The sequence below is a fragment of the Panthera uncia genome (assembly GCF_023721935.1).
Source record: "Panthera uncia isolate 11264 chromosome B2 unlocalized genomic scaffold, Puncia_PCG_1.0 HiC_scaffold_24, whole genome shotgun sequence".
NCBI classification, from domain to species: domain Eukaryota; kingdom Metazoa; phylum Chordata; class Mammalia; order Carnivora; family Felidae; genus Panthera; species Panthera uncia.
Window position 1 is genome coordinate 118,973,968 of NW_026057580.1, and position 27,807 is coordinate 119,001,774.

At 48.9% G+C, this 27,807-nt stretch overlaps 1 protein-coding gene across 3 annotated transcripts; it reads left to right on the top strand.

The window, feature by feature from the left end:
• Positions 1-64: 64 nt before the first annotated feature.
• Positions 65-26,408, top strand: ERMARD (ER membrane associated RNA degradation). 3 transcript variants are annotated; one of them, XM_049654616.1, is made up of 19 exons: positions 65-449; positions 1,453-1,529; positions 3,302-3,470; positions 3,984-4,123; positions 5,404-5,505; positions 6,014-6,103; positions 8,084-8,181; positions 8,619-8,755; positions 10,406-10,520; positions 11,267-11,369; positions 14,216-14,245; positions 15,969-16,037; positions 17,378-17,551; positions 20,640-20,723; positions 22,393-22,466; positions 22,849-22,974; positions 23,362-23,520; positions 24,675-24,788; positions 26,220-26,408. In XM_049654616.1, exons 2-19 carry the CDS (start codon positions 1,458-1,460, stop codon positions 26,401-26,403), a joined length of 2,040 nt encoding a protein of 679 aa, XP_049510573.1. In that variant the 5' UTR covers positions 65-449; positions 1,453-1,457; the 3' UTR covers positions 26,404-26,408. The 3 variants fall into 3 exon arrangements, with proteins under 3 accessions (XP_049510573.1, XP_049510574.1, XP_049510572.1); XM_049654615.1 differs by having other exon boundaries at positions 66-449; positions 23,302-23,520; XM_049654617.1 differs by lacking the exon at positions 1,453-1,529 and having other exon boundaries at positions 23,302-23,520.
• The last annotated feature ends 1,399 nt before the right edge of the window (positions 26,409-27,807 follow it).

Genomic DNA, 27,807 nt, shown 5'->3' on the forward strand with positions numbered 1-27,807 from the left:
CGGCCGGGAGGGGGGGCGGGGAGAGGCCAGCGTCATCTGGCGGCGCCGGCCGACAGGAGCCGGAAGTCCTGGAGGAGGAGCGGGGCGGGGGGAGGTGCGGTGCAGGTGCGCCCCCGAGCGCGCTGTGGGCGTGCCTGGTGCCCGCCTCGGTGCGGGCAGGAGGAGGTACAGCGTCGGCGGGAGCCCTCTGGCTGAGTGGGCCGTGGCCCGGCGCGCCCTCGGCCGGCGTCCCCGGGGCTCCGGCGGGTCTGCGCGCGCGCCGCCGCGGAAGCAGGTCGGCCTTGCCCGCCCCTCGTCCGCGACCAGACAGAAGATGGGCACCCGACTCTGACCCCGAAGACGCACCCCTTGCCCTCGTTCTTCTGAGCGCCGCCTCGACCCCCAGTTGTTCCAGGGGCGCAGTTCCCCGCACCTTGCAGGTCCCAGGCTGAAATTCGCGAATAGATAGTGTAAGAAATAATGTAGTATTCTGCTCGCGCGCGGGGACTCACAGGCTCCGAGACAGCAACAGCCACGTCTTTATGGATGCCTGGAGCCAGGGTCGTGCAAGCAGCACACGCCCATAACTTGTGTGTGTTCAGACTGTGGTCTCCATGCCCTAAAGGAAGTTTGTGTAGTGCACGAAGTAATATGGGAAGCACTGTGTAGTAATTACCCTTGCAGTGGATACTTGAAATTGAAATTCCACGTTTTTAGGCCGTTTTGGTGACATTAAATAAATCGCAAAGGTCTCAATGGCTGTAGCACGGATTGTATGGGGTTGCCCCACAGGGTTTTGTTTTCTGCCCTCCTGCAGTGAAATATAAAACGTCTATCATCACTTTTAGCGATAGCTACTTTTTGAGTACAATGTGCTAGACGCTTTTCAAGTATTATCTCTAAGTACTGCAGCGCAGAAGATGATAATACCCTGCACCATTTACAGTTAGAACGGAGGTCCAGAATACTAACGTTTTCAAGGCAAGAGGGACAACCAGTAAGGAGGAATCCAAATTTAAGTCTTTGTAGCCCCTGAGCATAGGCCATTTGCGCTACCCCATACTTGCTCTGGACAAGACACTGATGTTTCCAAGAGTAATGGTATGGGTGCATGCACACACACACATGCAGGGTTTCTGGCTTCTAATGGGAGGACAGGCTTGTTTGTAACTGTAATATACAGGAAAATGTATTTAATTGTCACAAGTGATAAAATATGGCAGTATGTAATATTTCTTGATTTGAAGTGGGATTTTTGTTTCTTAATTAACGTGAGGTCCTTAATTGTACGAGAGAGTATGTGCTTGAAAGTTAACATAAAAGCCAACTTCTATAATTGTGTCTTGGTAGGGGGTAGGATATTGTTATTCCCAAAAGCTGAAGGTTGTAGGAACTTGAAGATGAGCCCAGGTAGACTCCACGTAGGATGAGCCCTCGTTCAGTTAACTCTTTGTGTACGTTTGCGGTGCGCAGGGGCCATGCTGTGTCCTGGGGGTACGACTCGTAGAAGACCTGACCTTGGTGCTGTAGGATACGACAGTCTGGGGCAGGTACGTTGATCGGGTGACTACAGCCAGAAGAGAAGATATTTCTTAAGAATTCTGTTGCCATCCAGGGCCTGCAGCAGTGGCGTAGATGGGGTCTTGTGCAAAAATATTTGTCTGCTACTGGTCACTCCAGAACTATATAGCTCATTCCTTTAGATTTCAAATGCTTTTTTAAAAATGCAAGGAGTCCTTTTTCATACGACAGTAATCCTTTAGGGTTTTATTTCTGTATCATTTAGGTGACAAACCACACTAGTTTTTGAACTAAGAGTATTTAATAAAGAGTTAACAAGGTATAGAATTGTTATAAAAAGAATAAAGAGAGATCTCTAAAAGAATTGTGGAGGTGGTAACCACAGGAAGCAGTCACTACCTGTTGCACTCTGAGAACTAAGGGAAGTGTTGGAATTTTAAAACTTGGGAGCTGGGAGGAAGGTCCCACCTAGTGAAGCTTGGATCTCTAAGGAAGAGGGGGTGCCTCTCAGCTACTTGGAGGGTCTGGCAATTCTGGGAAGCGGACCTTTGACGAGCAGATACCGGACAGGTGGTGGTGGTCTGCTGGGGGCACGGTGATGCAGCTGGGCCCGCAGGTGCCGGGAGAACCTCAGACCGGATCCAGCTGCTGAAGCAGGAGGCGCTGCCACTGCCTCGGAGAAGCTCAAAGGAACAGAAAGTGGACAGGAAGGCCCAGGCTGTGGGAGCAGGTCCCCTGTTGGTCCTGTCTTGCGGCGCCTGTCATCCCTCATTGGCTGAGTAGAGTGTGGCGTGTAGGGTCATGGCATCACTGGTTATTTGGTGCGCGTTTCTTGGGCGATACCCGAATTGCTAGGGCCTGTGGAAGATGGGTTGACAGGTGGGGCTGAGAGTGGGAGGTGAAACTGGGGAGCAGGAGGGGCGAACGGGCGACACTGGATAGGGGCCGGCGTCCAGTCTAGGGAGTGCCAGGGCTTAATCCCTGATGTTAGGACAGACACCCCTTAACTTGATGCATCAAATAAAGACCCCAGGATAATTTTAGCCACAGAGTGTGACTCCTTTGCAGGTTTATAGAATGATGTTAGTGTAATGTGGGGATAATGCTGAGGATTTTGGTTTTATTTGATCCCTCATGGAAAACCAGTGTGGTTTGCTGCTTTTTACACCATATCAAGAGTCAGAGGCAAGCTTTTTACTTGTGATTTAGTTCGTTATGCTTGATTTTCTGCCTTTCCATTCCCCATTGAAAAAAATTGCTCATTTTGATAGCTGTGAGATAGTATAGGAAGGCAGATGTGCTGAGCTTTGTAAACTCATGTCTTAAATATTATTAATAATTTCAAACCTTCAACATTTATTTGAAAACATGTATGTAAGCTATCTTTAATTAATATTTAACCACATTTTGGGGTGCTTGGGTGGCTCAGTTGGTTAAGTGTCCGGCTTCAGCTTTGGCTTCGGCCCAGGTCATGATGGCGTGGTCTGTGACTTCGAACCACACGTCGGGCTCTGCGCTGACAGCTCCGAGCCTGGAGCCTGCTTCGGATTCTGTGTCTCCCTCTCTTTCTGCCCCTCCCCTGCTCACGTGCGTGTGCTCGCTCGCTCTCTCTCTCTCTGAAAGAATAAGTAAACATTAAAAAAATATTTAATCATGTTTAATGATACAGCTCTCACCATAGCCAGAAAGTATGTTAACAGTAGCTATACCTGGATACAGAATAGGATTTCCTCGTGACTTGAATATATAATTGATATTATTCCATTTTTACTTGTTAAATAGTGTCTTCTTTGTATTTCAGATGCTATTAGAAGATCCTATTGCCACTTGTCTTTCTCCCTCAGTCTATGATATGATCTGTAAATTCGGGTTTGAAGTCAGAGAAACTTGTGATATCAATAGCATTGTAACTGAGAGGGGTGAAGTATGCTGGAAGACAATCACAGACTGCGTGATTTATACGGAATCAGGTCTGTATGTTCTCTGTGCCCCAGGCATCTGTCCGTACTGTTCCACTGAATGTGTCTTGCCTGTAAAATTTCCCTAAACCCTACTGGCAGTGTATTTTTCTTTTATTATCAGATAAGTGCTATGTAACTTATTTCCAGCAACAACTGAGTATCTTTATTGTGAATTTAATTATAAACTGGTTGTTGACTTTGTGGAAACTTCATAATAAAAACGTTTTTTCTTTGATGATTTAGGCGTTTTCTTTTTTAATTTTTTAAGGTTATTTATTTATTTTGAGAGAGAAAAGAGTAGGGGCAGAGAGAGTGGGGAGAGAGAATCCCAAGTAGGTTCCACGCCGTGAGCGTTGAGCCCGAGGTGGGGCTCGAACGCCTGTATTGTGAGATCATGGCCTGAGCTGAAATCAGGAGTCGGACACTTAACCAACGGAGCCATCCAGGCGCCCCGATGATTTAGGCATTTCCATCACAGAATGTGAAACTGTGCTGCTAACACTTGTTTCCTTCTCCTTGAAGCCCAGAGTCTGGATTACCCCGGAAGTGTGAGGCTGCTGGGCCCTGTGTGTGAGGCCGTCCACTCACATTTGTTATCTCTGACCAAGGAGCAGTTTGAAATCTGTTATACACCGTGGCTGCAGTGGACAGCTTTTCCAGAGGTTTGGCTTACAAACAGTCTTTAGAAATAGAAGACTTCACAGATTCTACTTAGAGGCCCTCATTACCTGCTAACTTTAAAGGGGTCCCCTCATCCTCTAGCCTCCACCTGTGAAAAGGGAAAACTTGGCCTGAGCTGAGAAGCACATCCTGTGAACAAAGGAAGTTTTTGGATGCGTTATCCGTATTGGGGGCCGGGGAGGTAGTTAGGCACATGGGTGCCGCTCCTGGGACAGACGAGAATGGACCGCTCCAGAACAAAAGACCTTGCGGACAGACAGCAAGGTGTTGTTGAGACAGTGGGACAAGGAAATGGGGTGGGATGCTTGGTTTGTTGAGGGTGAATCAAAGGGGGGAGGGGTAGTTTGGGGCCACACAGTTTGGGTTGGTTTCTTGGTTGGTTCAAACCAGCCATTACAGCTGGCACGTTAAATGTCCACAACAGAGCAGTGGCTCTACAAGGTCTAGATCTAAAATACTTAGAGTTTTCTGATGTGGAGTAGATGGGTCACTGCTTCTCCCCTTTTCTTGGCTCTTAAGGGACAGGTTTTGTTTTTGTTTTTTTTTAAGAACTAATCAAAATAGGAAATAAGGTTTAGGTCAAGATATTTGACTTTTTATGACCGATTTCCTGCTTTCGATAAACATTTAAGTGAAGAAAGAACTTTTGAAAAACTTCTAACGTATTAAACATTTTTTTGATCTTTTAGATATTATTGTAGTTGAGTCTTGAACAGCACAGGGGAGCCCCGTGGCGCCCCATGACACAGATTTTTAATATTTTTCTTTTTGAATGATTATGGAATCAAACATTGATGTTTTCATTGACGTAGGGGTGGTCACCCCCTGTCCAGTTGAAAATCTGCACGTAACTTTTGACTCCCTCAAAACTTAACCACTAACAGCCTACTCTTGACCAGAAGCCTTACTGGTAGCATAAGCAGTTGATTACCACATGTTTTGTATGTTTTATGATTTATATACCGTATTCTTACAACAAAGTAAGTTAGAGAAAAGTTACTAAGAAAATCATGAAGAAAAAAACACACAATACTATATTTATGGAAAAAAAAAATCCACATCTAAGTGGACCTGTGGAGTTCAAACCCCGTGTTCAGGGTTCAACTGTGTATTTATGTAGAAAATGTTTACCTATACCAAAAAAGTCATAAAAATATACCAGTTGAAACCTTTAGAAGTTTGAATTTCATTAATACTATTGTTACTTTGAGTAATATTTCTTGTTGAGCACTAATTCTAATGTATGTCCTACTCTCAACAGTTATTTCCTGAAATACTTGATGCTTTGGAAAGCCTTCAATCTCCCGCTATTTCTCTTAGCTTAATGAAACTGACAGCATGTCTAGAACGGGCTTTGGGCGATGTAAGTGTGAGAACTCTTTCTTTGTTGGTTTAGTAAAGTATCTGAATGAACATAAAACTTTTACAGCTGTATTTAGATTTCTTGACTTTAATTACTGGTTTTCTATTAAATGTAATCATTTAACACAGATGTTTGTTTATTTATTTTGAGAGTGAGAGAGAGAGAGTGAGCACGAACATGACTGGGGGAGGGGCAGACGGAAGGAGACACAGAATCCAAAGCAGGCTCTAGGCTCCAGGCTGTCAACACAGAGCCCCACTCGGGGCTCAAACTCACAAACCTTGAGACCGTGACCTGAGCTGAAGTCGGATGCCTAACCGACTGAGCCCCAGGCACCCCATGACAGATTTTTAATATTTTTCTTTTTGAATGATTATGGAATCAAACATTGATGTCTTCAGTGCTTTTCTCCCCTCATTTGCACAATTAGTGACTTTATGGGTGAGTTTTTTCTTCACATTTTTTGTCTCATAATGGGACTGTAATACAATTCTTGTTTGATTTTTAGGTATTTTTACTGAATGGGAAGGAATGTCCTTTTCTTTTAAGAGATCTGCTTGCATCTAAGGAGCTTGCTCAGGTCTTTGGGCAGTCTGTGGTAAGTTTGTTCGTCTAAAACTGGGAGAGTAGGCACAACACAAAACAGTTCGTGTTAGCTGTACTTTTGTGCCTTAAAAATTGATGCTGCATTAGGAAAAAATTATGTCAATAATTAAATCATACGTTCCTTTCCCACCGCCCCTTTCAAAATTGCCACTTTTCCAGCCACTTTTCCACCTCTCTCTCAGCCTGAGTCTCAGTGCAGTAGAATAGCCTCTGGTTGATGAGCCAGAGTTGCTGAGCTGGGCGGTATTGTCCTCGGGCTGACAACCTGCAGTGTGGTGCCTCTGGTGTCATGAGCCGTGGGGCCACCAGGTGGACAGCTTGAACTCTATCGCTTTCATTAATTTTATATTAAGAATTACAGTAACTTATTCTAGAATACAAGTTTAACCATTTAAAGAGTGATATACTTTTATCCTACAATCTCAGTATTTTTAATGTGTGGGAATTTATACCCTTTGCAACTGCTCAGACTTTAGGGTGAAAAAAAATTAGGTGCCAACTGAAAAACATGCAGAGCTATTTACTTTTTCAAAATCTTCTGCAGGCCGCGTGACCCAAGTTGTTTAAGACTAATGAGTAACCTTTAGGCAACTGTTGAAGCAGGGTCAGGGTGAAGGGGAGAGCCAGGGTAGCGTCCCGCAGAGAGTGGAGCCCGCCAAGCCCGGAAGGTGTTTCAAATGATCGTGTAACATGTTACGAGCTCTAATACGTTATTTGGGGGGTAAGAAATCTGTTTCCAGTAAAGCTCTCCCACTTTACAGTGGTTCCTTGTCGCTGAAAGATCGTTTTCTTTAGTGGAGAAGGTGAGGTAAAGAAAAGTACAAAATTCTCGTTACACTGAGTCCTGAAACAGATCCCGTGGTCTGGGGCTGTGTCCTTGTCTGCCTGGTTGCCGGTGGCCTTCCCTGCCTGCAGCCACGCCCAGCGCCTCTCGGGTCCACCGGCTCGTTGGCTTGTGTGTTTCTGATGGCCCAGGTGGTGTGAACAACTCATTAAAGTTAGTATCAAGTTAAAAACGAATGTAGCGGAATGAGTATCATCGTGATTACCAATATTAGCTACGAATATTAAAGGCGTAAGGACTGGTGTGAGCAGGAGGTGTCTGGAGTCGCACGGAAGAGCCAGTTTGCGGGCGACCCCTCTTTATACCTCCCCGGCTCACCCTGCCTTTGAGAGAACGTGACGGGGGGTCTGTTTCCGCCTCCGCCAGGAGGCTTTCAGTCCTTTCCCGAGTCTTCTGGATGCTCACCCTTCTTTCTCGTGTGGCCCGCTTTTGAGTTGAGTGTCTGCGTATCTTCCCTTTTTCCTGACTCTGTTCCAAGCATGGCGTTCCAAGCCCAGAGGCAGCCCACAGACGTGTGTGGCTCTTGCATTCTGATGAGCAGGAACCCCGTCAGGGGCGTCTTGACCGTATGCGCGGAGGGACAGAGGCAGGTGAGGCTTCAGGTCAGACAGCGAGGTCGGGGACGCCTGGGATGGGAGCCTCAGTGGTCCGGCCCCCTCACGGGGTCTGCTTCCTGGAGTTTACCGCGCGAGCACACGCTACTTTCTGTGAGGTTTCTGTTCACCGGGTGGTTTTATTTGGTCTAGATAGGAGGCAGGCTTGATGTCCAGTAGGAAAGCTGCGGAGCCTGGGACAGATCCCATCCCCCTTTATAGTTCTGGGTTCCCCGAGGCCTTGGTTTCACCTCTCTATGCTGTACTTCTCATTTGCAGAGTGGGGATAATAGTCGTGCCTTCCCAGAGGTTGTTGGGAGCGTGAATGAGCAATAAATACGCACAAAATGTGTCTGATGTCTCACATGCCCAGTAAATGTTGTTTGCGTGTTACTACTGTTACTGCTACTCCTGTTTAGCCAAAGCCCTGGGTCTGTTCTCAAGAAGAAAGCAAACCTCTTCCCACTGTATGTTATATTGGTTTGTCCAGTAGTTATGCAACCGTTCAGTAATTTGCTGTTCCTAACCTGGTCAGATGGACGTACTGAAAGTCTTCCTTGGATCTCCACGCGGGCTCAATCTGCGTAACATCCTGTGGCATGGGTTTGCGTCCCCTCACGAAGTCCCTCCGAAGTACGTTGGTGATGAAGTCATTTTCTCGCTCCTTTAGTGCACTAAGAGTTTGTTTGTCTTGAATTTCCCGTGAGTGTATTTTGGAAAAGATGAGTTTTGAAGCGGGAATTTGAAGATAAAACGGGGCGGACGAACACCTGGGGTGGTGACAGGGTTGGGACTCCGCTGCCATCCACCCCAAGGGCAGTTCTGAGGGTGGGCCTGACGGAAGCGGTGGGGTGCTCGGCCTCCTGGAGGGTGGCTCCTGAGTCTGCCAGACATTGGCTCCCCCCCACCCCGCCTCCCGCCATTGCATTAGCTTAATCCCTGCCTCGAGGGGGACCTCCCTGCGATTTAATGATAGTTTGCTTTCTTAATTTTAAGCTTGTTCTTTGACAGTAGAGCTCTTTATGTGGATGGCGGTTCATTTTCTAACGTGCTATGGTGTTGCGCACTAGATACTGTTCGATGATGACGCTGTTGACAGCGGGCTTGGGTCAGCTGCTAAAGAGTTACTTGCGACAAACTAAATTCGCGTTGGTGCACCGACCTTTCAGAGCTCTTCCAGACCTTGAGGATTTGGCCGTTTTCCCAGGCAAGTACTACGCTCCCCATTTGTCCTGGATGTGTCTTCGTACAGATACGTATAAAGTCATTAAGTAGCACGGGGACTTGAACCCTGTAGGTGGACTGTTATTCTCCAGAGGCGAGATGCCTTCAAAAGTTGCATGAAGAACCTCTTAAATTTGCTACGTAAAACCTTCCCTGGGTACCTGGGGACTCAGTCGGGATCCGACTCTTGATTTCAGCTCAGGTCATGAAATCACAGTTAGCGACGGAGCCCTGCATTAGCTCCGCGCTGACAGCGTGGAACCTGCTTGGGATTCTCTCCCTTCTCTCTCTGCCCCTCCCCTGCTCGTTCTCTGTCTCTCTCAAAATAAGTAAATGAATAAATAAACACTAAAAAAAAAAAAAAAAAGAAATGTGCCAATGGAACCATGAAATGGATGTCTAATTCAAAAACAAGCAAGAAACCTTCCCTCTTTCCATGGGTTGTGGTGGGGAGGCTGTGAGAGTCGTGGCTGCGTGAGTCAATTATGAGTTTATCCTCTGGGCGTGTTGATGCACAGGTGGCTCAGGACCGTTTTGAAACGTACATTCCCTTCTCCTTTTAGCTCTTGTGCCTGTGTGCGCGTGCTCATTATGCCAAAAAGGCCAACAGCATAGGTGGCCTCCTCCGTCTTCTTTTTTCCATGGCAAAGCCATTTACCAAATTAATGGGGGCGGGGGACACAAAACCTGGAAAGCGCAGTTAAACTTGTGTTTGCTCCAAGCCCGTTCCTCCCCGCTCCCTGGGGCTGTAGGGGTGTGGCAGCGGGGTCTCTGACGCGCGTCACGGGGCGCAGCCCAGATCTCTGCAGTCCCGGGCCCGGGGGTCCAGTCCACGCCTTTGGTGCCGCGGACTGCGGGGTCCTCTGCTGCCTGCCGATCGCGTATACTTCTTGAGACTTTAGTTGTGGAACAGTTTTGAGTTTAGAACAAAATAGATGGGGAGGTGCAGACACCCCCTCCCCCCCATCAGCATCCCACCAGAGGGCACGTTTGTTCCCAAGGACGAGCCTACGTGTCCTCGTCATGCATAGTCCACTCCTGTTCTTCTGTCTTCCGAAAACGTATTTCACTTTTCTCGGTCAAGCGTGGTCAGCTGGTCCACCCTGAACTCTTCTGCTCAAAAGTTGTCGTAGCCTGAAACACCAAGGGGACCCTTGTCCCTGTGCCATTGCCCCAGGGTGTCCGCGGCCACCCACAGCCCGGGCTCCAGTCTGCCGGTCTCACTCTTGGATGGCGTGTGCCGCTGCCCCAGGCCTGCTTCATCAGCCTGGACAGGTCGGTCATGGGCATCCCTCCGCGGTCTGGTTCTGTGTCTCTTCAGTTGATGAGTGTGATGGTACTTAGAAATACTTTTCTCTTAGGGCCTGGGTGGCTCAGTCAGTCAAGCAACTGGCTCTATCTTGTCTTAAGTCGGGATCTCACGGTCTTGGGATCGGGCCTCCTGTTGGGCTCTGTGCTGACAGTGTGGAGCCTGCTGGGGGTTCCCTCTCCCCCTCTCCCCCTCTCCTCCACTCCCCCTCTCTGCCTCTTTCCCTCTCTCCCTCCGTCTCTCCTTCTGCCCCTCCTGTGTGCATGTTCTCTTTCCAGGTCTCTCTAAATAAACATGTAAAAATACATGTTTGTTATTTTGCAGATATGACTTCTGAGGTACTTCCAGTGTTAGAAGAAGTGATGGAGAAATCCACTTTTATATTAAAAATCATGTTGCCGTACTGGGAAGAGGCGTTAATCAGGTTCAAGGCACACAGGTAACTAACTGAGGGTGCGGACTCAGAGGTTCTTGATAGTCAGGAGCCTGGTCCCTCTTAAAACCCTTTACTGTCCATGTTTTCTGCTGCTGGAATGGAAGAGAACTGGGGCTTCCTCCAGGAGGGTCGAGCACAAGATATCCTCTCACAGTGAGCGAAAAGGTAGCTGTAATTGGGTGTTAAACGCCTCGTGTTGTCCTTTTGGAACAGTCGACAAAGACGATTCTTGTTCAGAGTCAACGGAGTTCTCACTCTGGGAGGGCCTCTTGTGTGTCCCCTGCTGGAGACAAGGGAGGGGAGAAGCCAGGCTGTTTCCTGAAGGCGGGGCAGGAGTGCTCCGGGGGCATGACCTCTGCTTCCTTCCGGTTCTGTCACCGTCTGTTCATTTGTACCCTGAGAACCCCCCGAAATCCTGGTACTTGTACCCCGAGAACCCCTGAAATCCCGGTACTTGAGTGTTTCTTACCAGTGATGGGAAGAATCAGGCCGACCCGTGATGACATGTCATTCTCCTGAAGCTTCTAAACGTGTTTCCTCTGATACACGAAAACAGCGGAAATGAGTTTAAAATCACCAGGCAAATGAGACTGCGTTTCGGTTTTATTGCTCGCGTTAGCGTGTCCTCTGCCCTCCCTCGTGGCTTTGAGCACACGAGGGTGACCTCTGGAATAAAGCGGCGTCACTTGGGGTTGGCGCCGTGTTTGCTTTTAAAGCTCCGGGATTTGCTTGGTTACTTCTGTCTGCAGGTTTGCTGACTGTGCCGTGTTGTTACTGCCGCAGCTGGAGACGGGACTCAGGAGAGCGTTTGCCGTCGTTAACAAGTGTCCACAGAGACTTCTGACGGCTGAGGTACCCGTGCTTTGGTGATCCGTGGGGGTGGTTGCTGCTGTATTGCCCGTTTTCTGGACCTGCTGACGTTTCGAATCTCTTCTTTTTGTTCACCGTGAAATGAATTTTTTAGCTAAGAATTCTCTTTGGAAGGCTTGAGTGCCATTTTTTGTGGCTTCCTGTTATAACGATTTTAGAGGACTTACGATTATCTGTGATCGTTTTTGATAGTAGCATTCCCAAGTATTTTAAACTCGGTGTCAGAGAAGTAGAAACCACTTATCTTGTCCCCATAGCCATTATTATTGGTGTACCATTGTAACCCCATGAGGTGGTCCGTGGCCTACAGCGTGGCTGTTCAAGGACACCGCTTCCTCTGGGCGGTGGCTTGAAGAGGTTTCTGGGTGGCCACATGCCCCGTTGACCGTCAGAGGATGCGGAGGCTAGAGGAAAGGAGGGGTCTGTATTGGGGGCCAGCGGCAGGGGCCGCTGGACCTGGCCTCCTTCTTTCTTTGACCAGCTCAGCTTCCTCCATTTTGCCCCTTTCTAGAAACATCTGTCAAAATTCTGTTCTCAGCCTTGTGCTCCCGCATTTGCCCCCTGGGAGATCTTACTGCCACGTCTTCAGCTGCCTTACCTCTGTGGGAAGAACGATTAGAGAATACTTTGGACCTAATGAAAATGAAAGCCGGCATACACAGCATTGTGGATGTAGCCAGAGCAGTGCCAGGACGGAAGTTGCTAGCATGGGCCGCAGTGCTCCCCAAGGAAGCGGTCTCCCCTACTTCCCGGGTCAGGTGTACACGTGTTCGCCAAACGCTTTCGTAGGGGTTTTCCCCAGCGTCTCAAACTACCGTATTTCTGAAAAGCTTGTTTTCTCTCCCACAGATTTGTTCTCTGGTATTCTCTGTTGTCCTCCTTCACTTGGTCACTTCGCAGTGGCCTTCCGCACCACCCCAGCCACTCAGTTCCCGGCCCTGCCCGTCTGTCCTGCCCCTGATTCCTCCTGGGTCCCTCCTTGCCAGTGCTGAGGCCTCGTCTGGCTCCCCTCCCAGTGCTCTTTATGACTCTGATCCTTCTCTCACCCTACCGCAAGTTGTTTTACACACTGATGAATATTCTTCTGTCTTTTATGGTCTCATCTGCATAAAACTTGTTAGCGGCACCCCGGTGCCTGCAGCGAGAGTCGGCCTCCCGTGTGGCGTGCTGGGGCCTCCGTGCGGCCCAGCGTTCCCGTGGCTTGTCTCCTGTCCCGGTTCCTCCGGCTTAATCGAGGCCTCTCCCCGGTTCCGGAACATGGGTGTCTCTCCTAGGGCTGTGCCCACCGTCCCCTGCCTGACCACTTCAGGCCGCATCAGTGACCTCCCAGAGCCTCATCCACGCAGACTCTCCAGCTTCGCTCCTCTGCGTCCTGTTTCTGTTTTATCTCGAGGCTGTTCTGCTTTGCCTTCTGTGCATTTGTGTACAGTTTCTGGTGCAGGTTCCTCAGGAGCGGAAGGTTCACATTTGTGCCCCTGGTGCCCACGCCAGGTGCCTTTCATGTTGGCTCTGCCCAGGGCAGTGCCGGGCCCTGTTGTGGGGCATCTGTCTTCTAGAAGAAAGAGCCAGAACCCCCATTTGTCAGAGCTCTCACTCGAGCACCGCTGGGCTTTCTTCATGGCAGCGTGCTCACCGCTATGTGGTTTAAACACGTCCAGCTATTGTTATTTGACCACACAAATAAAAAGAAGACTGTTTCCACGGAGGAAGTAATGGATCAAAGAATATCTTAAATTGTCACCCAGGCTCTTGTTCAGAATAAACATAGCATCGGTTTGTTTATAAGGCAATGCACACGCGAAAATACTCGATAAAGCCATAAAGTGCTGGGCACACACTGTTATTTACTGAATACTTAAAACAGCATAAGGTCTCTGAGAGTGGTGGCAGATAGGAAGAAGATGAGTGAGATTTTGTGTCTTCTAAGAAGCTTATGTGTTTAGGGGTGACAGGTAAGCCATTTGTACCAATTCTGTAAAACAAGGTAGAAGTTAATGTGTGCAGTTTATGGGGATAAATGAGCAGTTCAGCTTTTATGAGGAAGTGGTCGGGGGGGTCTTGAGTAGGCAGTCGGATGTTTAGAAGAGCGCTTAGAGAAATTTTAGGGTCAGTGGTATAGGTTTGGGAGTGAAGGATACAGACTTCGCAATCTTGTATATCATAAACGTCGGAGGTAATTTCATAATGTTAGATTGGAAATACATTAATAAGCGTTAAGAGATGAGACACTTTTCTTGAGAGCTGGCTCCCACAAGATACCAATTGCATCGCAGCGTGTGTAAAATCTTCCTGAATTCCCCAGCAGCCTTCTGAGACAGGAGTTGCTCATGTCCCGATTTGCAGAGAAGCCCACGTGTGGAGGTGCCCTGGGCTTCCCTTCCGGGGAGGGTGGAAGCTGGGCTTATGTGTTGGGGCAGCGGCTCCGGAGCCTGTGCGTGTAAACAGTAGTGGTTACGCCAGGAAGCACACAAAACACGGCTGCTCGTTGGAGGGCACGTTGAGTTGTGCTCTCCTGCCCGCGAAGACAAGCCAGCGGCCGAGATCGTGTGTGTGAGTTGTGCTTTGTGAGGCGACGGGAGGTTTCTGACCCAGAGTGCTGTGGGAGTGGTGTCTTCACGTGGCCCCGTGCCTCTCAAGCTGTTACGTCGTACAGGACAGCCTTTCATGCTGTTAGGTTGTATAGGACATTCTACCCAAAGCGTTGCTAGATAATTTTTGGAAGAAGTTTTCGTGTTTGTGGCCATGTACTAGAATTTTTTTCCTGCTTTGAATAACGTCACTGTACTCACATTTTGCTTTAATTATTTCTTTTCTTTCCTTTTTTCAAGTCAACAGCTCTTTATACCACCTTCGATGAAGTAAGTAAACTTACAGGATATCTTGAAACAAACAAAACATTATTTTCTGTTACACAGGAAAGTGTTGGTAGTCATATATGCCAAAAAAAAAGCCACATCACCCTTATTACAGAGTTAGGTATAGTCTTCCAGACTGATTTTGAGATCCAGTATCATTAACCTTGTTTCTCAAGTTATAGAAAGACACATATTGGAAAATGTCAAGAGATATTAATATTATATTGTGTAATTATTTGGAGGTTTTATTTATTTACTTATTGATTGATTGATTTACTTATTTATTTATTATGTTTATTTTTGAAAGAAAGAACGTGAGCAGGGGAGGGGCAGAGAGAGAGATAGAGAGGGAGACCCAGAATGCAAAGCAGGCTTCAGGCTCCGAGCCGTTGTAAGCACAGAGCCCGACGTGGGGCTTGAACGCACAAACCACGAGATCATGACCTGAGCCAAGTCAGTCGCTCAACCGACTGAGCCACCCAGGTGCCCCTGGAGGTTACACTTTAGATTTAAGATTGACACTTGCTTATTTTGCAAATGAAATAGAAGTGAACTACCTCTGTGTATGTACAATATACACTTAGGCATTTATTCTGTGACTTGGATGTGTGATTCTGAATGTGAAAATCTGGAATAGTAAGAATTACCATTGAAAATACCTTTTATCACTTTATAGTATAGAGGGTTTTGTGTGGGTAGCTAATGATTCTTATCTAGCTTGAAGTATGATTCAGAGTTAGCCTACAGGAGGAAGCAAAGGGAGAGTCTCTGTGGAGAGATTTGAGTGTTCAGATTACTTGGCCTTTAAGATAACTCTTAGGTTCCTTAGTGAATGGGTGGGTGGGATTAAACTGTGTGCCTGTTTACCTGCAAACTTTATTCCATTAGGTAAATAATTTGCTGTGGTTTAAATATATGATGCATTTGATACTGTGAAGATTGAAATAGATAGTGTAGTCCCATCTGCATAAGATTAGGTCTGTAGGAGTGGGTTGGGTGGCTGGGTTCCAAAGTCTGGTGAATTAAGAAGTGGCCTTTGAAGTAACTCTGATGGATGCTTCTGTACACATCCACATGTACGCACACTTATGCATGTGAACACAACGTGAACACACACATAAATATACATAAACACACACACACACACACACACATAGAAGTATGCACATACACACAGACACATTTATATACACAGGTACACATGTGCATATACATATGTACATAGATCTGTATAAACATATACAGATAAATGCAAACACATGCTCATATATACACAAATATATAAACACACATGTAGACATACGCACATACATGTAAATACATATCAACATATGTACGTACAAAACACATACACACATACCCATACATACAAATACACATATAAATACACAAAGATGTACACACGTGTATAAATACGTGCATCACATATATATGTTATCACACATATGCATATAAGTACACATAAACATGCATGTACTCACACAGTTAAGATATATATACATTCATATCTATTCCTAAAGTCATTATACTGGTTAAGAAAAGCTTTCTTTAACGGGTGGCTGCCATGTTTTTAAGACTGTCCTTGTTACATTTAACTTGCTTTGTGCTTACGTAGCATGTCGTACCAAAGATACATCTCCTTAGACGCTGAAGGTACTGTGTGTGTGTGTGTGTGTGTGTGTGCGCGCGTACTAATTAATCCATATATTTATTTTTGGTCTTTTAGATATTGGCAAAGCACTTGAATGATGGTAAACTCAATCAACTTCCTCTTTTCCTTGGAGAGCCTGCAATGGTAAAATTCTAGGCCTTTTCTGATCCAATATTCTTATATCTATGGGTGTGATTAGCACTTCTCCAAAGTGAAGTTAATTTTGACCTGTGACGTGCTCCCCAAAGTGCTTCTGAGCCACTCCTGCGCCGTGTCAACTTGACATGTGTCACAGACACTTGCTAGGCTGTGACTGCAGCTCCGGGGCCTGGCTTCTGGCTGGTTATCTAAGACCCGCTTTCCAAAGTATATTCGGGTCTGTTGTGTGGTGTGGGCTGCTGGGGGAGCCAGGTTTGCCTTGTGAACAGCGGCAGAAGTCAGGTGTGACTAGTGAGTGTGCAAGTGTGCATGTTGGAAGAGGACAGAGAATTATGTAGAGCCATTTCCTGTTACCAATTTTTTTTTTTTTTTTTACTTCATGAAGCTACTATAGTAGCTACTTTGGACTGTAAGTAGAATTTTTTATTCCTTTTTTTAACTTAAAAAATGTTTATTTATGTTTGAGAGAGAGAGTGCAAGCAAGGGAGAGGCAGAGAGAGCGGGAGACAGAGGACCCACTCTGCTGCCAGCGCAGAGCCCGGCGTGGGGCTCGAACCCACGAACTGTGAGATCCTGATCTGAGCTGAAGTCGGATGCTTCACTGATTGAGCCACCGGGTGCCCCTGTATTTGTTCCTTTAACTGAGAGTTTTGCAGCCTGGATTCTAGTCCCTGTGGGACATTAGTGAGACTCTGTGTGCTCTTGGGGCATCATTTCTGCCGTCAGGATGTTAGGATGATTGAGCTAGTTTATCCGCCGTTTGTTTCCATCCTCAATCTTTGTGACTCTTCTGTCCACTGGCAGTTTTTTGTCTTTCTGTGTCCCCCCTGCCCCGGTGCTGTTGAGAAAGAAGCTGCTGTCTTCGTCAAGCTTCATGGAGGAGGAGGCCATGATGGGAGAGAGGGCGCTGGGAGGGAGCGGCCCCAGGCGGGGGGGAAGTGGGGGCTGTATTCACGGGGGGACAGTGGTGCTTGCTCGGTGGAAGGCAAATTCGCTTCCAGGTGTGGACGCCTCAGCCCCTTGGCTCAGGGCCAACAGGAGTGAGACGCGGGGGGGGGGGCCTACGGCGCTGGAGCTGGCCTCTTGTCGCCGTGGCCAGGCAGACGGGCCACGGGCAGAGTTAGAGGCCCGGGGGCCCCCAGCCGGAGGCCCGCACGTACCTGGGCGCCACTAGCGAGGACTCCGGTCTGGAAGCTCGGTTTTCTCGTCTCTGCAAGCCAGCGCTGCTGCTCCGTGACCGTCAGGATGGTCCGTCCGGGGCCTCGGCGCTTTCCTTCCCTTGGTTGAGAAAGCCGACAGAGTCTCTTCTGTTCATTTTCCCAAAGGAGTTTCTTTGGGATTTCCTGAACCATCAGGAGGGTCCTCGTGTAAGAGACCATCTGAGCCACGGGGAGATCAACTTCCCCGAATTTCCAAAAGAAGCGGCGAACCAATTGCTTGCATTTTCCACCGTGCTTTTACTCCGATTCGTCGACAAAGGCCTGTTGTCAGTGCTTAAGGTAACGTACAGGGAGAAAACCGGGAGATTAGCGGTTACTCGGCTGTGAAAGAGTAGTTTGTTCTCACATGTCATTTGGCCTTAATCATCTTTTGTGGAAACGCATCTGAGGTACAGTATGCCTCCAGCAGAACCGACACTTGTGACCTACAGTTGCGCGTGCATTTGCCGCAACAAGTAGATGAGCATCATGTAATCTAAAGTAATTTAACCTAGTTCTTAAAAACGTATTTTCAACGGATAAATGTGGAGTGTGTATGTACAATGGAAAATTACTCAGCCATCAAAGAGAATGAAGTCTAGCCATTTGCAACTACGTGGATGGAACTGGAGGGTATTATGCTAAGTGAGATTAGTCAGAGAAAGACAAATATCATACGACTTTACTCATGAGGGCTTTAAGACACAGAACAGACGAACACGAGGAAAGGGAAACAAAAATAATATAAAAACAGGAAGGGGGACAAAACAGAAGAGACTCTTAAATATAGGGAACAAACTGAGGATTGCTGGGAGTGGGTGGGGGGGGATGGGCTAGATGGGGGATGGGCATTAAGGAGGGCACTTGGGATGGGCACGGGGTGTTACACATAGGGGATGAATCACTGGGATTTACTCCCGAAATCATTATTGCACTGTATGCTAACTAACTTGGATGTACATTAAAAAAAAATGTATGCTTCACAGATACTACAAACCAGACAAGTGTAAATGGGATTAACTAAATCAGAAAATTTTACAAACGACTCAAATCGATGGGGCAGAATATTTGCATCTATCAATAAACTATAATTCTTATTTTAAAACAATTTGGGTTATTCTTATTTTAATCCTTTTTCAAATCATACATGTAACAGTTACTGTAAAAATTGTCTAAAAAGTTCCACCAAGATGGAAAGACTGACGTGAGAAGGCACTGAGGCAGGCCTTCTCCTGAGGGGACCACTGTTAGCACGTGCTGTCTGTGTCTTTCCACGAGCACAGCAGCGTGGCTCGCTGTGCAGACACGTTCTGTTCTGTAGCTAGCATTTTCACAAACAGCGTGTTACCTTATTTTTATCTGCGACTTGACATTCCATTTTTATCAGTATGCCCTTATTTACGTAAGTCGTCCTTCACTGACGGCTGAATTCTAATTTTCCCTCGTGGGGAACGCTCCTAATTATAATGTCTGAAGGAGACTGTTCATTTGGACACTTGTGTAAGTGACTTTATGAAAGTGAAGTTCTGAAGCAGAAGGTACTGGCGAGACTTTGTTTTTATCTTCTTGTATTTTGGGGGTGACTTGACTATCTTTTCTTGTGGCTGTTGGAAGTGTGTAGTTCTTTTGTGAACTGTTAATGTTTTTTTCCATTTTGTGCTTCTCCCCACTGGTTTATTAGCCGTGTGCGCCTTCTCCAGTGTGCCTGTTGCTGCCTACTTCAGTTTTGAGGTTTTTTTCATTTTGGCTTATGCATTTGGAATTATTCTTAAAAAATCCTTTGCTTTCCAAAATTATAAACATATTTACGCATTTCCCTAGTAACTTTACAGCACCCCCCCCATGTAGGTCTTTTGATCCAGCTGGAACTTACTTCATCTGGGAGTGAGAGAATCAAGATTTACTTGTTTTTGTTTTTTGTTTTCTTGGCCCTTTTTCTTTGACAAGTCACTTCCAAGGTGGCCCAGCAGCATTTAGGAGACAGCATCTCTGTGCTGTGTGCAGTGGCCTTGGTCTTCGGTGCTCGGGGTGTATCTGTACTGACCTTCGTGATGGAGCTGAGCACCTGTAGGGTTACTTTCCCATCTGTCTTACCTTGTAGAGTTTCCCTGCCTCCTCTCTACTTAGTATTGCAGCCAAACTTGTGTAATTACACAATAAACACAAAGCCTAAGACTAACTAGGCAACAAACAGGAATGAGATGATGGGTTAACGTAGGGATATTTGATGTTTTTTTATAATGAACATTATTCCCCAACGCGGTGTCTCCACGTCCTCAGCCTCCCCTCCCCAAGCCTCCCCCGAGTGGCAGTGCCATCCCAAGGCCAGAGTCCTCTCTTTGCGTGACCGCACGCCGTGTTCCGTCCTCCACCCGAGCGTATGTCCTGACGCATTTCTCCCTGCACCGTGTGCACCTGCTGGGCTGAGCTGCTCCCCCGCCCCCCGCCTACCCTCCACCTGCCCTCCCCGCGATGGCCCCTCTGTTTTCTTGTCTGCACGGCTGCCAGAGCGATCCTCCACACGCCCCCTCCTCGTGTCCACCGCCCTCCCGCTGCCGCGTCCCCTCTGAGGAGAAGCCGTGTGCTCTGGTGACTGCCGGGCCCCAGGGCCTCTGTGGCTCATCACTGATCTTTCCACGTGGGAATCGTGGCTGTCCGTGGGTCTTGTGCACGTGGCGCAGAACTCCATCAGCTGTGTGTAGGACTTGGGTCTTCGAGCGAATGACAGGGTCAGCATATTTCTTCATGTAACTTACGTCTGGCTACTTGGCGACTTGTTTTGTGGCGTTGAGAATTCTGGGTGGTTAGAGCTTTTGTGCGGGGAAGCTGTTCATTGATTATTGGTGTGTTAAATTAGTCAGCAGGCGACTCACTGACTTGTTTCTGATGGTTTTTAGTCAGCCAGCTTGGAGTTTCTGGTTACACGGTTACGTCAGCTGTAAATAATGTTATTTTACTATTTTCTTCAATGTTTGTGTGTTTAGTAATTAAGTATTCATAGTGATATAACTTTTGGTTGTACTGATTTTTAATGTCTAGATTCCCATTCTGGTTTCTTACGAGAAGTTCTTACGTTCCCAGTTGTTTGTTTGGAATCGTTTTCTTCTTTCTCACTTATTTCTAGCGTCCTTGATCGTGAACAAAGCAGACGTGGCCTTTGTTATTTATCATTGCTAATTGGCTTCATTTAAAAAAATCGTGTTGGTTATGGTTTGACTGCTGCCTCGAACCTGTTTTAATGAAGAGTCTTGCTCTGTTACAGCTGAGTGGGATTCTGTGAAGGAAGGTAATGGGAAATTGGGACTCCCGTGTGATTAGCATTCAGTAGAAGAAAAGTACAGGCCTGACCAGACGTCATCCTAACCGCGGTCTGTTTTCTCTGAACCAGGAAAAGGCGGCGATAAGGTCACTGGTCGGTCTCGCCGAAAGCTACCGTGCTCACGTCCACCCGGTGTCTCAGCTGAGAAAACAGGTGAGTCGCGCGCAGGCCTCCGGGAGGGGCGCACGCGCGGGCCCCTGCAGCAGAGCCTTTGTGGGCCCCAGGTGGCTCCGTCCTCTGAACCTCCTGTTCCGCTTCCGGCAGTTTAAGGCATTGGAGTGTTTGTTTCTTCAGGCGTTTTTAGCACCTGATGCGTGGTGGTTGGATCATCGTGGGGCCCTGGTGGGCTCTTGTCATTATTATTGCCATTGACTCAGGACCACTAACGCTTTTTGTCCGTCGGTGGCGAAGAATGGCCATGTTCCTTTACCACACAAGACCAGCTTTTGTCCGCTCCTAAATTAAAGCAAGCAAAGCACAAACCTGAGAGCGGCTCTGCCAGGAAGTTCCAGTGTGGAAACTGGCTTCGGCACTTTACCTCAGGCACACGTAGGGGAATAGCAGTGTGGCACGGGGGCAAGAACGGGGTCGCCTGCGAGAACATCATGATCGTGACAGTTGCGCACTTAGAAATTCATCGGTGAGATTGGCCTCTCAACGGAAGCTATAAAATCCGCACGTAAGGGGTTTAGAGAGAGATTTGCAGTGGCAGCTGGAGGGAACTCTGTCCACCAATCTGTGACGTCCCAAGAAAAACAGTGTCACTTCCGAGGGGTTGTCGGCAGTCGACGTGAGGGGTGTGCTACCATGCTGGGGCCATGTGAGAGAATTCAGCCCGAATAGCTGGGTCCGGTGGATTCTAGTTTGGCAGCGAGACGTCGGGCTGACAAAGCCGCACCGCCCACTTAGCCTGCCTGTCGTGGCTCTGAGCTTCCCAACAACAAGAGTCGCTGGCAGGGAGGCCACCGGAAGCTGCCCGCAGGACTCCACACGCAGAGACAGGAGGGAGGGAGGTCCCGGAAGGAGGAGAGGCCTCAGGAAGGCAGGCTTTGTCCGTGGACCTCCGCGGCTGAATCTCCAGCCCCACGAGGCCCCCTTGCTCCTTGGCTGCTGCTTCCGTGGCCCCTCCGTGCCCCACAGTGGGCGTTTCAGATGATCACCCTTTCCTGCAGCCTCTTATTCCTGCTGTCCATTGTTTATCCGTTTTTCATTAGGCAGTCTTGTATCCTGTCCCTTGTAGGGTCATTGCTTGCTTATTATTGCCGCATAAATTACCCGCATTCAGTGGCGTCAACAGCAGTGTGTAACATGCTCCCACTTTCATGCATCGGAAGCCTGGGCTCCGCTGGCTCGGTGCTCCGTGTGAGGGGATGAGAAGTTGGTGCAGGGCTTCCCGATTGCTGGCTTCCCCAGGAGAGGCCCAGCCCTCTGTGACCTGTCGTGCAGAGTCACACAGCCTAACTTCTGCTGTGTTGTCTGGGTGAAGGCCACTCACTGCAGCGAGTCCTGACTCCGCGATGGAGGAGAATTGTCGACCTCGGCTCTCAAATGAGAGGCCGCAAAAGAGTTGGGGGTAAGTTTTACAACTGGTCCAGGTGTTAGCTACCTTCCAATCCCCTGTTGACTTCACCGGCCTTCCCTTGTCTGATTCTGTGGAATAGCCGAGCCCTGCCATCTAGTTTTAAAATGTAAGATCTGTAACAATTTTACCAACATGCATCTTCCGGAACGCTGTTGGTTGCTACGTCTGTAGCAGTTTGCAAACGTGTTTTCCAGGCCGTTCTATAAAAGCTTTAAGGGCAACAGGGTATTTTCCTTGCAGGTGCTGAGCTGTGAGAAGAGCCTCGGGGCTTGGCCCCTCCTGTCTTTGCCCACAGAAGCCGAGGAGGCTGCCAGGTGAGTTCCATCCTGGGGCCCCTGCGAACGCCAGCCTCGAGAGGTGTGCTGGCCGAGTGCGGGGGGGAGGTGGGGTGTGTGTGCTCGGGGGGATCACCGATTGGGGGGGGGGGGGGGAGGTGGTGCGTGGAGAGGTCGCTTGGAGTCAGGATGTAGCAGGTCCCAGGTTCTCCTGGAGAACACACGGGTGACCTGTCCCTTTTGTGAGCAGTCGTACTGTGCTCGTACCACTGCCTCCACGGAGCCTGTTTTCTTTGATGTTTGGGGAAACTAAATTGCAGATGAAGTGCTTTGCTCAGTGAACCACTGAAATAATCATCGCGCACGGGCACTGATTGGCATTTAATCGTCGTCCTGTATCTTTAAATATTCTGTCTTTCAGATTAGAAGGTCATTCTGAGACCAATGCCTGCAACTCTTTACTGACAGAAATCATGTCTGAGCTGTGTCACCACCTGCCTGAGGATCACCGTGTCGCTAGGGACTTGGACAGCCTTCCTGCTGAGAAGTGAGCATCTGGGAGTTGTTGAATCGTGGTCCCAGGCTCCGCCGTTGTGTGTGTCTCCAACTGGGCGAGCTTGTGGCGGCATCAGATCCCACGGTGGTTGTGCCGCCAGGGGAGCGGGGAGATGAGCCTCGACGGGCTTGTGCGCGTGCGCTGTGCCTGACGAGCCGGCCCTGTGCCCCGTCCCCCTCAGTCCAGCATGTGTGTCGCCTGCCGTGTGTCATGTTGGCCTAGGCACGGTGCACGACTGGCCACGCTCTCTGGAAGCTGACCTTCCAGGGAGCCCGGGCGGCGCACGTGCCCCGTGAGAACTCGCGCTCTAATCCCCAGGTGGCCCCAGGTGATCCGTGAACTCTGCGGCACCCCCGTGCCAACTCTGTTCTGTCCCAGAACCGTTCTGGAAGTGCTCACTGTCCTCCGAAACATCACCGCACACTGTGCCCGCGTGTCCAGCCAGGTCGCCGCCTCCGCGGAGCTGAGACAGCGGCAGTGGGTGGAACGGAGGCTGCGCTCCCGGCAGAGACAGACGTATCTGCACATGCTGAGTAGGTGTGTGGCTCGCCGTCCCGGGTCCCTGTTGGGCAGGAGTTCTCTCGGGATGCGGTTCTGATGCTTTTTCAGAAAGTTCTGGCACATGTGATTTTAAACACTATTGCAATTTGGGCATATGAGAATATGGGTGTTACCAACCCGAAAGAATATTCGGATTTTATTTATTTATTTATTTTTTTAAATTTTTTTTTTTCAACGTTTTTATTTATTTTTGGGACAGAGAGAGACAGAGCATGAACAGGGGAGGGGCAGAGAGAGAGGGAGACACAGAATCGGAAACAGGCTCCAGGCTCCGAGCCATCAGCCCAGAGCCTGACGCGGGGCTCGAACTCACGGACCGCGAGATCGTGACCTGGCTGAAGTCGGACGCTTAACCGACTGCGCCACCCAGGCGCCCCTCGGATTTTAAATATTAACAGCAGGTCAACCTGGGTGCGTCTGCCTTCTGGTGTCTTCACCTGTGTGTATTTCAGGACGTGTTCCATCCTTAGGAAATTACAGTTTTGGACAGATTACTAGAGCTTTGGGTTGAGTGGCATCTGTGTCTCGAACACTTTTAACAGGTGTTCCCTGGCTGCTTCTGAAAGGTAACACGCAGTTTCACTCTTAGCAGCAGTCCGTAAGGTGGCTGTTATGTGTACGTCCTTCCCCAAATGGTGTATTCGAGAAAGTGCTTTTCCAGCCTCATGGGCGAGATAGTATCTTACTTTGATTGTAGTATCTTTGAGTCCCGGAGACGTTGCCCCCGTCTTCACGTTACAGCCATAGGCGTATTTCTTCTTGTGAGAGTCCTTTGCCAAACATCAGACTAGAAGTAAGATGCTGGCCGGTGGCACAGAGACCCGGGGCCGGTGGAAGCACGGGGTGTGGAGCCCGCCAGCAAGTCCTGCTCCTGGGCAGCTGGGCACCGTCCTGCTGGGGACCAGCCTCCTGAGAGGCTGCTCCCGAGGGGGGGCGGGGCGGGCAGGTGGCGGCAGCAAAGGGGTGGGGGGGGGGCCACACGGGGAAACCGCCACAGAGGCAGCCTCCTCTTGAGAAGTTTGCATTTCAGTTCCCTTGAAAAGAAAAAAGTATTGAAAAAGGGTTTGCATTCATGAAAGTGAAAAATACTTTCGTTTGTCAAATTTTAACTGTTTGTTGTCTGTTTTTAGTATTAAGCTTCTGTCTCCTGTGCTTTACCTGATTTTACTGCTGATTGCGCTGGAATTGGTCAACATTCATGTGGTTCATGGAAAAAATACTTGCGAATATCAACAGTATCTAAAGTAAGTATGTCCTGCCTATGAGAAATGAAACTATGTCTTGGTAATTCTCAGCAATTTTCACTTCTATTGGTTATTTGCCTTGATACATTTTTTTTAAAACCCCACAGTCTTGGTTGGCTCTTTGCCGTTTTTCTCTGTGGACTTTGGTGCAAGTTTGTGAACCTTTCAAACTAACACCGTGTAGGCTCACTTCAGAACATTTATGTGACGCACTTGTGAGTGCTTTCAGAATTCCTCACTCTGTGTAGCGACACCACCCAGGGACGGGTATTGGTGATAGTTTGGAGGTAACACATACCTCGTGTTTACGACGGATATGAGGGGTGCCTGGGTGGCTCGGTTGAGCGTGTGACCGCGGCCCAGGTCATGATCTCACGGTTCGTGAGTTCGAGCCCCACATCGGGCGCTCTGCTCTCAGTGTGGAGCCTGCTTCGGATCCTCTGTTCTCCTCTCTGTCTGCCTCTCCTCTGCTTGTTCTGCCTCTCTGTCTCTTTCAGAATAAATAAATAAACTTAAAAAAAAAAAAAATGTTCATGAAAACATGACTGACGTTTTCTTAAAGAATCATGGAACCCAAGTGGGAACAAGGGCAGCAAACTTGCAGAATGTTAATGACTGGTGGCTTTAGCACTGCTGATGCTCTGGGCTGAGGGGTCCTCTGCCGTGGCTGTGTGGATACGCAGGGCGGGAGCAGCGCCCTGGGATAGCCATAAGTGGTGTAGACATCCCCAGATACAGTGTCCTCCCCAACTGAGAACCACTCTCTAGACGAAGCATCTGTGGATTTTTATTGCATTATTCTTTTAACTTCTAAGTTTGAAAATACTTGGAGTTAGACTCTGGAGAACATCTTAGACTACTTGGCAGACTGGAGAGAACTTGGAAAATACAAGCGTGACTGATTCCTCTCAGTCGGGAGGAGGGATGTGGACAGTTTGGTAAAAACGCATGTCAGCAGTGCTGCCACAGCGGAAGGTGTGCGGCTATAGGGCTCGTCGCGAGGGCAGGCGCCGGGTGCACAGGAGCCCAGGACTGAGAGCAGCCCGCACGCGGGGCCCTGGGGCTCGCCTGTTCCCCGTTACGTGCATGTGTGTTTATCATGTGGCATTTAATCCATGTGGACTCTAACACCCTTTCTGGAACTCAGTTCTGTCTCCTAAAACCATTTCGCCGGAGCTGAGAGTAAGTTTGAAAAGGCCCCCGGGTGTGTAAAACTCGCGGGAGTCCAGCCCCCTCTCCAATCGGGAGGCGTCTCGGCATCTCCCTCTGACTCCTGTGCTCCCGTTTCCGTTCTGCATGTACTTCTCTCTCTCGAGTTTGCAGACAGAAATTAAGTCCAATAGTTTGAATCCCAAAAGGAAGAGAGTGCATTTAAATCATTGGTGCATTTTATGATAGAATAAAGGAGTTCATTTCTTTTTATTAAAACAGGTTCTTAAAGTCGATCTTGCAGTACACGGAGAACCTGGTGGTTTACACCAGCCAAGAGAGGAACAAGTGGAATGAAGCGATCATTCTTACGCGTACAGCTCTGTTGAAAATTTGGACTTTCAGTGAGAAGAAACAGATGTTAATACATTTAGCCAGGAAATCCACAAGTAAAGGGGTTCTGTGAAAGCACTTACAGGTCAAGATGCTTTGGGCTACATCCAGAAACCCGGTCCACACAGGCTTTATTTACCTGCATGGAAATTGAAAATCCAAAGGTAGGGTGGTTTCCAGGGTCTGTTTGATCAGGGATCCAGTTCCGTTTCTCTGCGGTTTTCTGACTTGCTGTTCCTGAGTCGGTGTGAACCTCAGGCTGGGTCCCATCCTGAAACCAAGTGGCCATGGCAGTTTGGTGCCCCCCCCCCCCACCATGACACAGTGTCCAGGGGCGGGGGGGGCTTTTCACCCCATGTCACCCAGAGAACTCTTGAAAACTGTCACTGTGGCCAGGACCCTGCCACCGTCTGTACTCACTGGCCAAGCTGTGTAGGTGTCCAGTCCTGAGCAACCACCGGGACACAGAGAGCGAGCTTGGGCCAGTCTGGCCTCATCCCCGGAGCTGGGAGTGAGGTTGGACGATCCAGGTCCCATGGGAAGGGTCAGGAGGAACAGCTCCTGGGAGGTACGCCAGGCAGACGTGGGCGCCGGGCAGCACGTGGCTGGGAGAGCAGGAGCCCAGGCACGTGTCAGGGTAAGGAGAGTCCCGTGCAAGAGCGGGCAGAGCCGGAGGGGTGAGGGACAGGGTGCAGCCACCTCAGTCCAGCCCAGAGAGCCAAGGTCTGCGCTTCTCCAGGGCTCCCTGTGCCGCTGCAGCTGTCTGACCGTCTGTCTCAGGTGGCAGCCGCAAAGCCAGCAGCCGTCAGGGCCCCCGTGAGGCTGTCCGGACCCCAGGTCTGCATGTGCGCTAGGCCACATACAGTGAACTGTGGCCTCCTCTCTGCTTTGCAAACCTGGCCGGCAGGTTCTAACCCACAGCCCTCCAAGGAAGGACATCCAGCACATGCGTTTCTGGCTTCTTTGCTGTCGGAGAACAGTGTCGAGGGATGATGCTGTGGGACGACAGACATTCTGGCACATTCCGTCCATCCCTTTGCCAACTCAGTACCCGCCACACCTTTTTTAAACTAAACTCCTGGGTGAAGGCAGAGCACCGAGCTTCTGCCCCCGTGAAGCATCCTTGCTGTTTGCAAGTGTAGACCCCGAATCCCACAAGTCCCCGTTTCTGCTCCTGGGACGTGTTCTTTGGCAGGTGGTCACAACCTCCCTTGGCCAGATTCTAAGTGACGATTTGTAGGAGTAACCACTCTTAACCCTGCTGATGTTGGAGCTGGACCGGAAAAGGGCAGACAAGAGAACCCATATACTTACCAAACCTGCGAAGGAATAGGTGGGGCCTGTGCACCTGGTGATCTGCAGAAGTTGGTATTAAAAATCCCCTTTTCTCCAGCACATTCCGTGTTCCTCTGCCCTTAGCCACTTACCTGGTAGGGCGGCCCAGGCTGCTTTCCCGAAGGGTTTCTCTCAAGTCTTT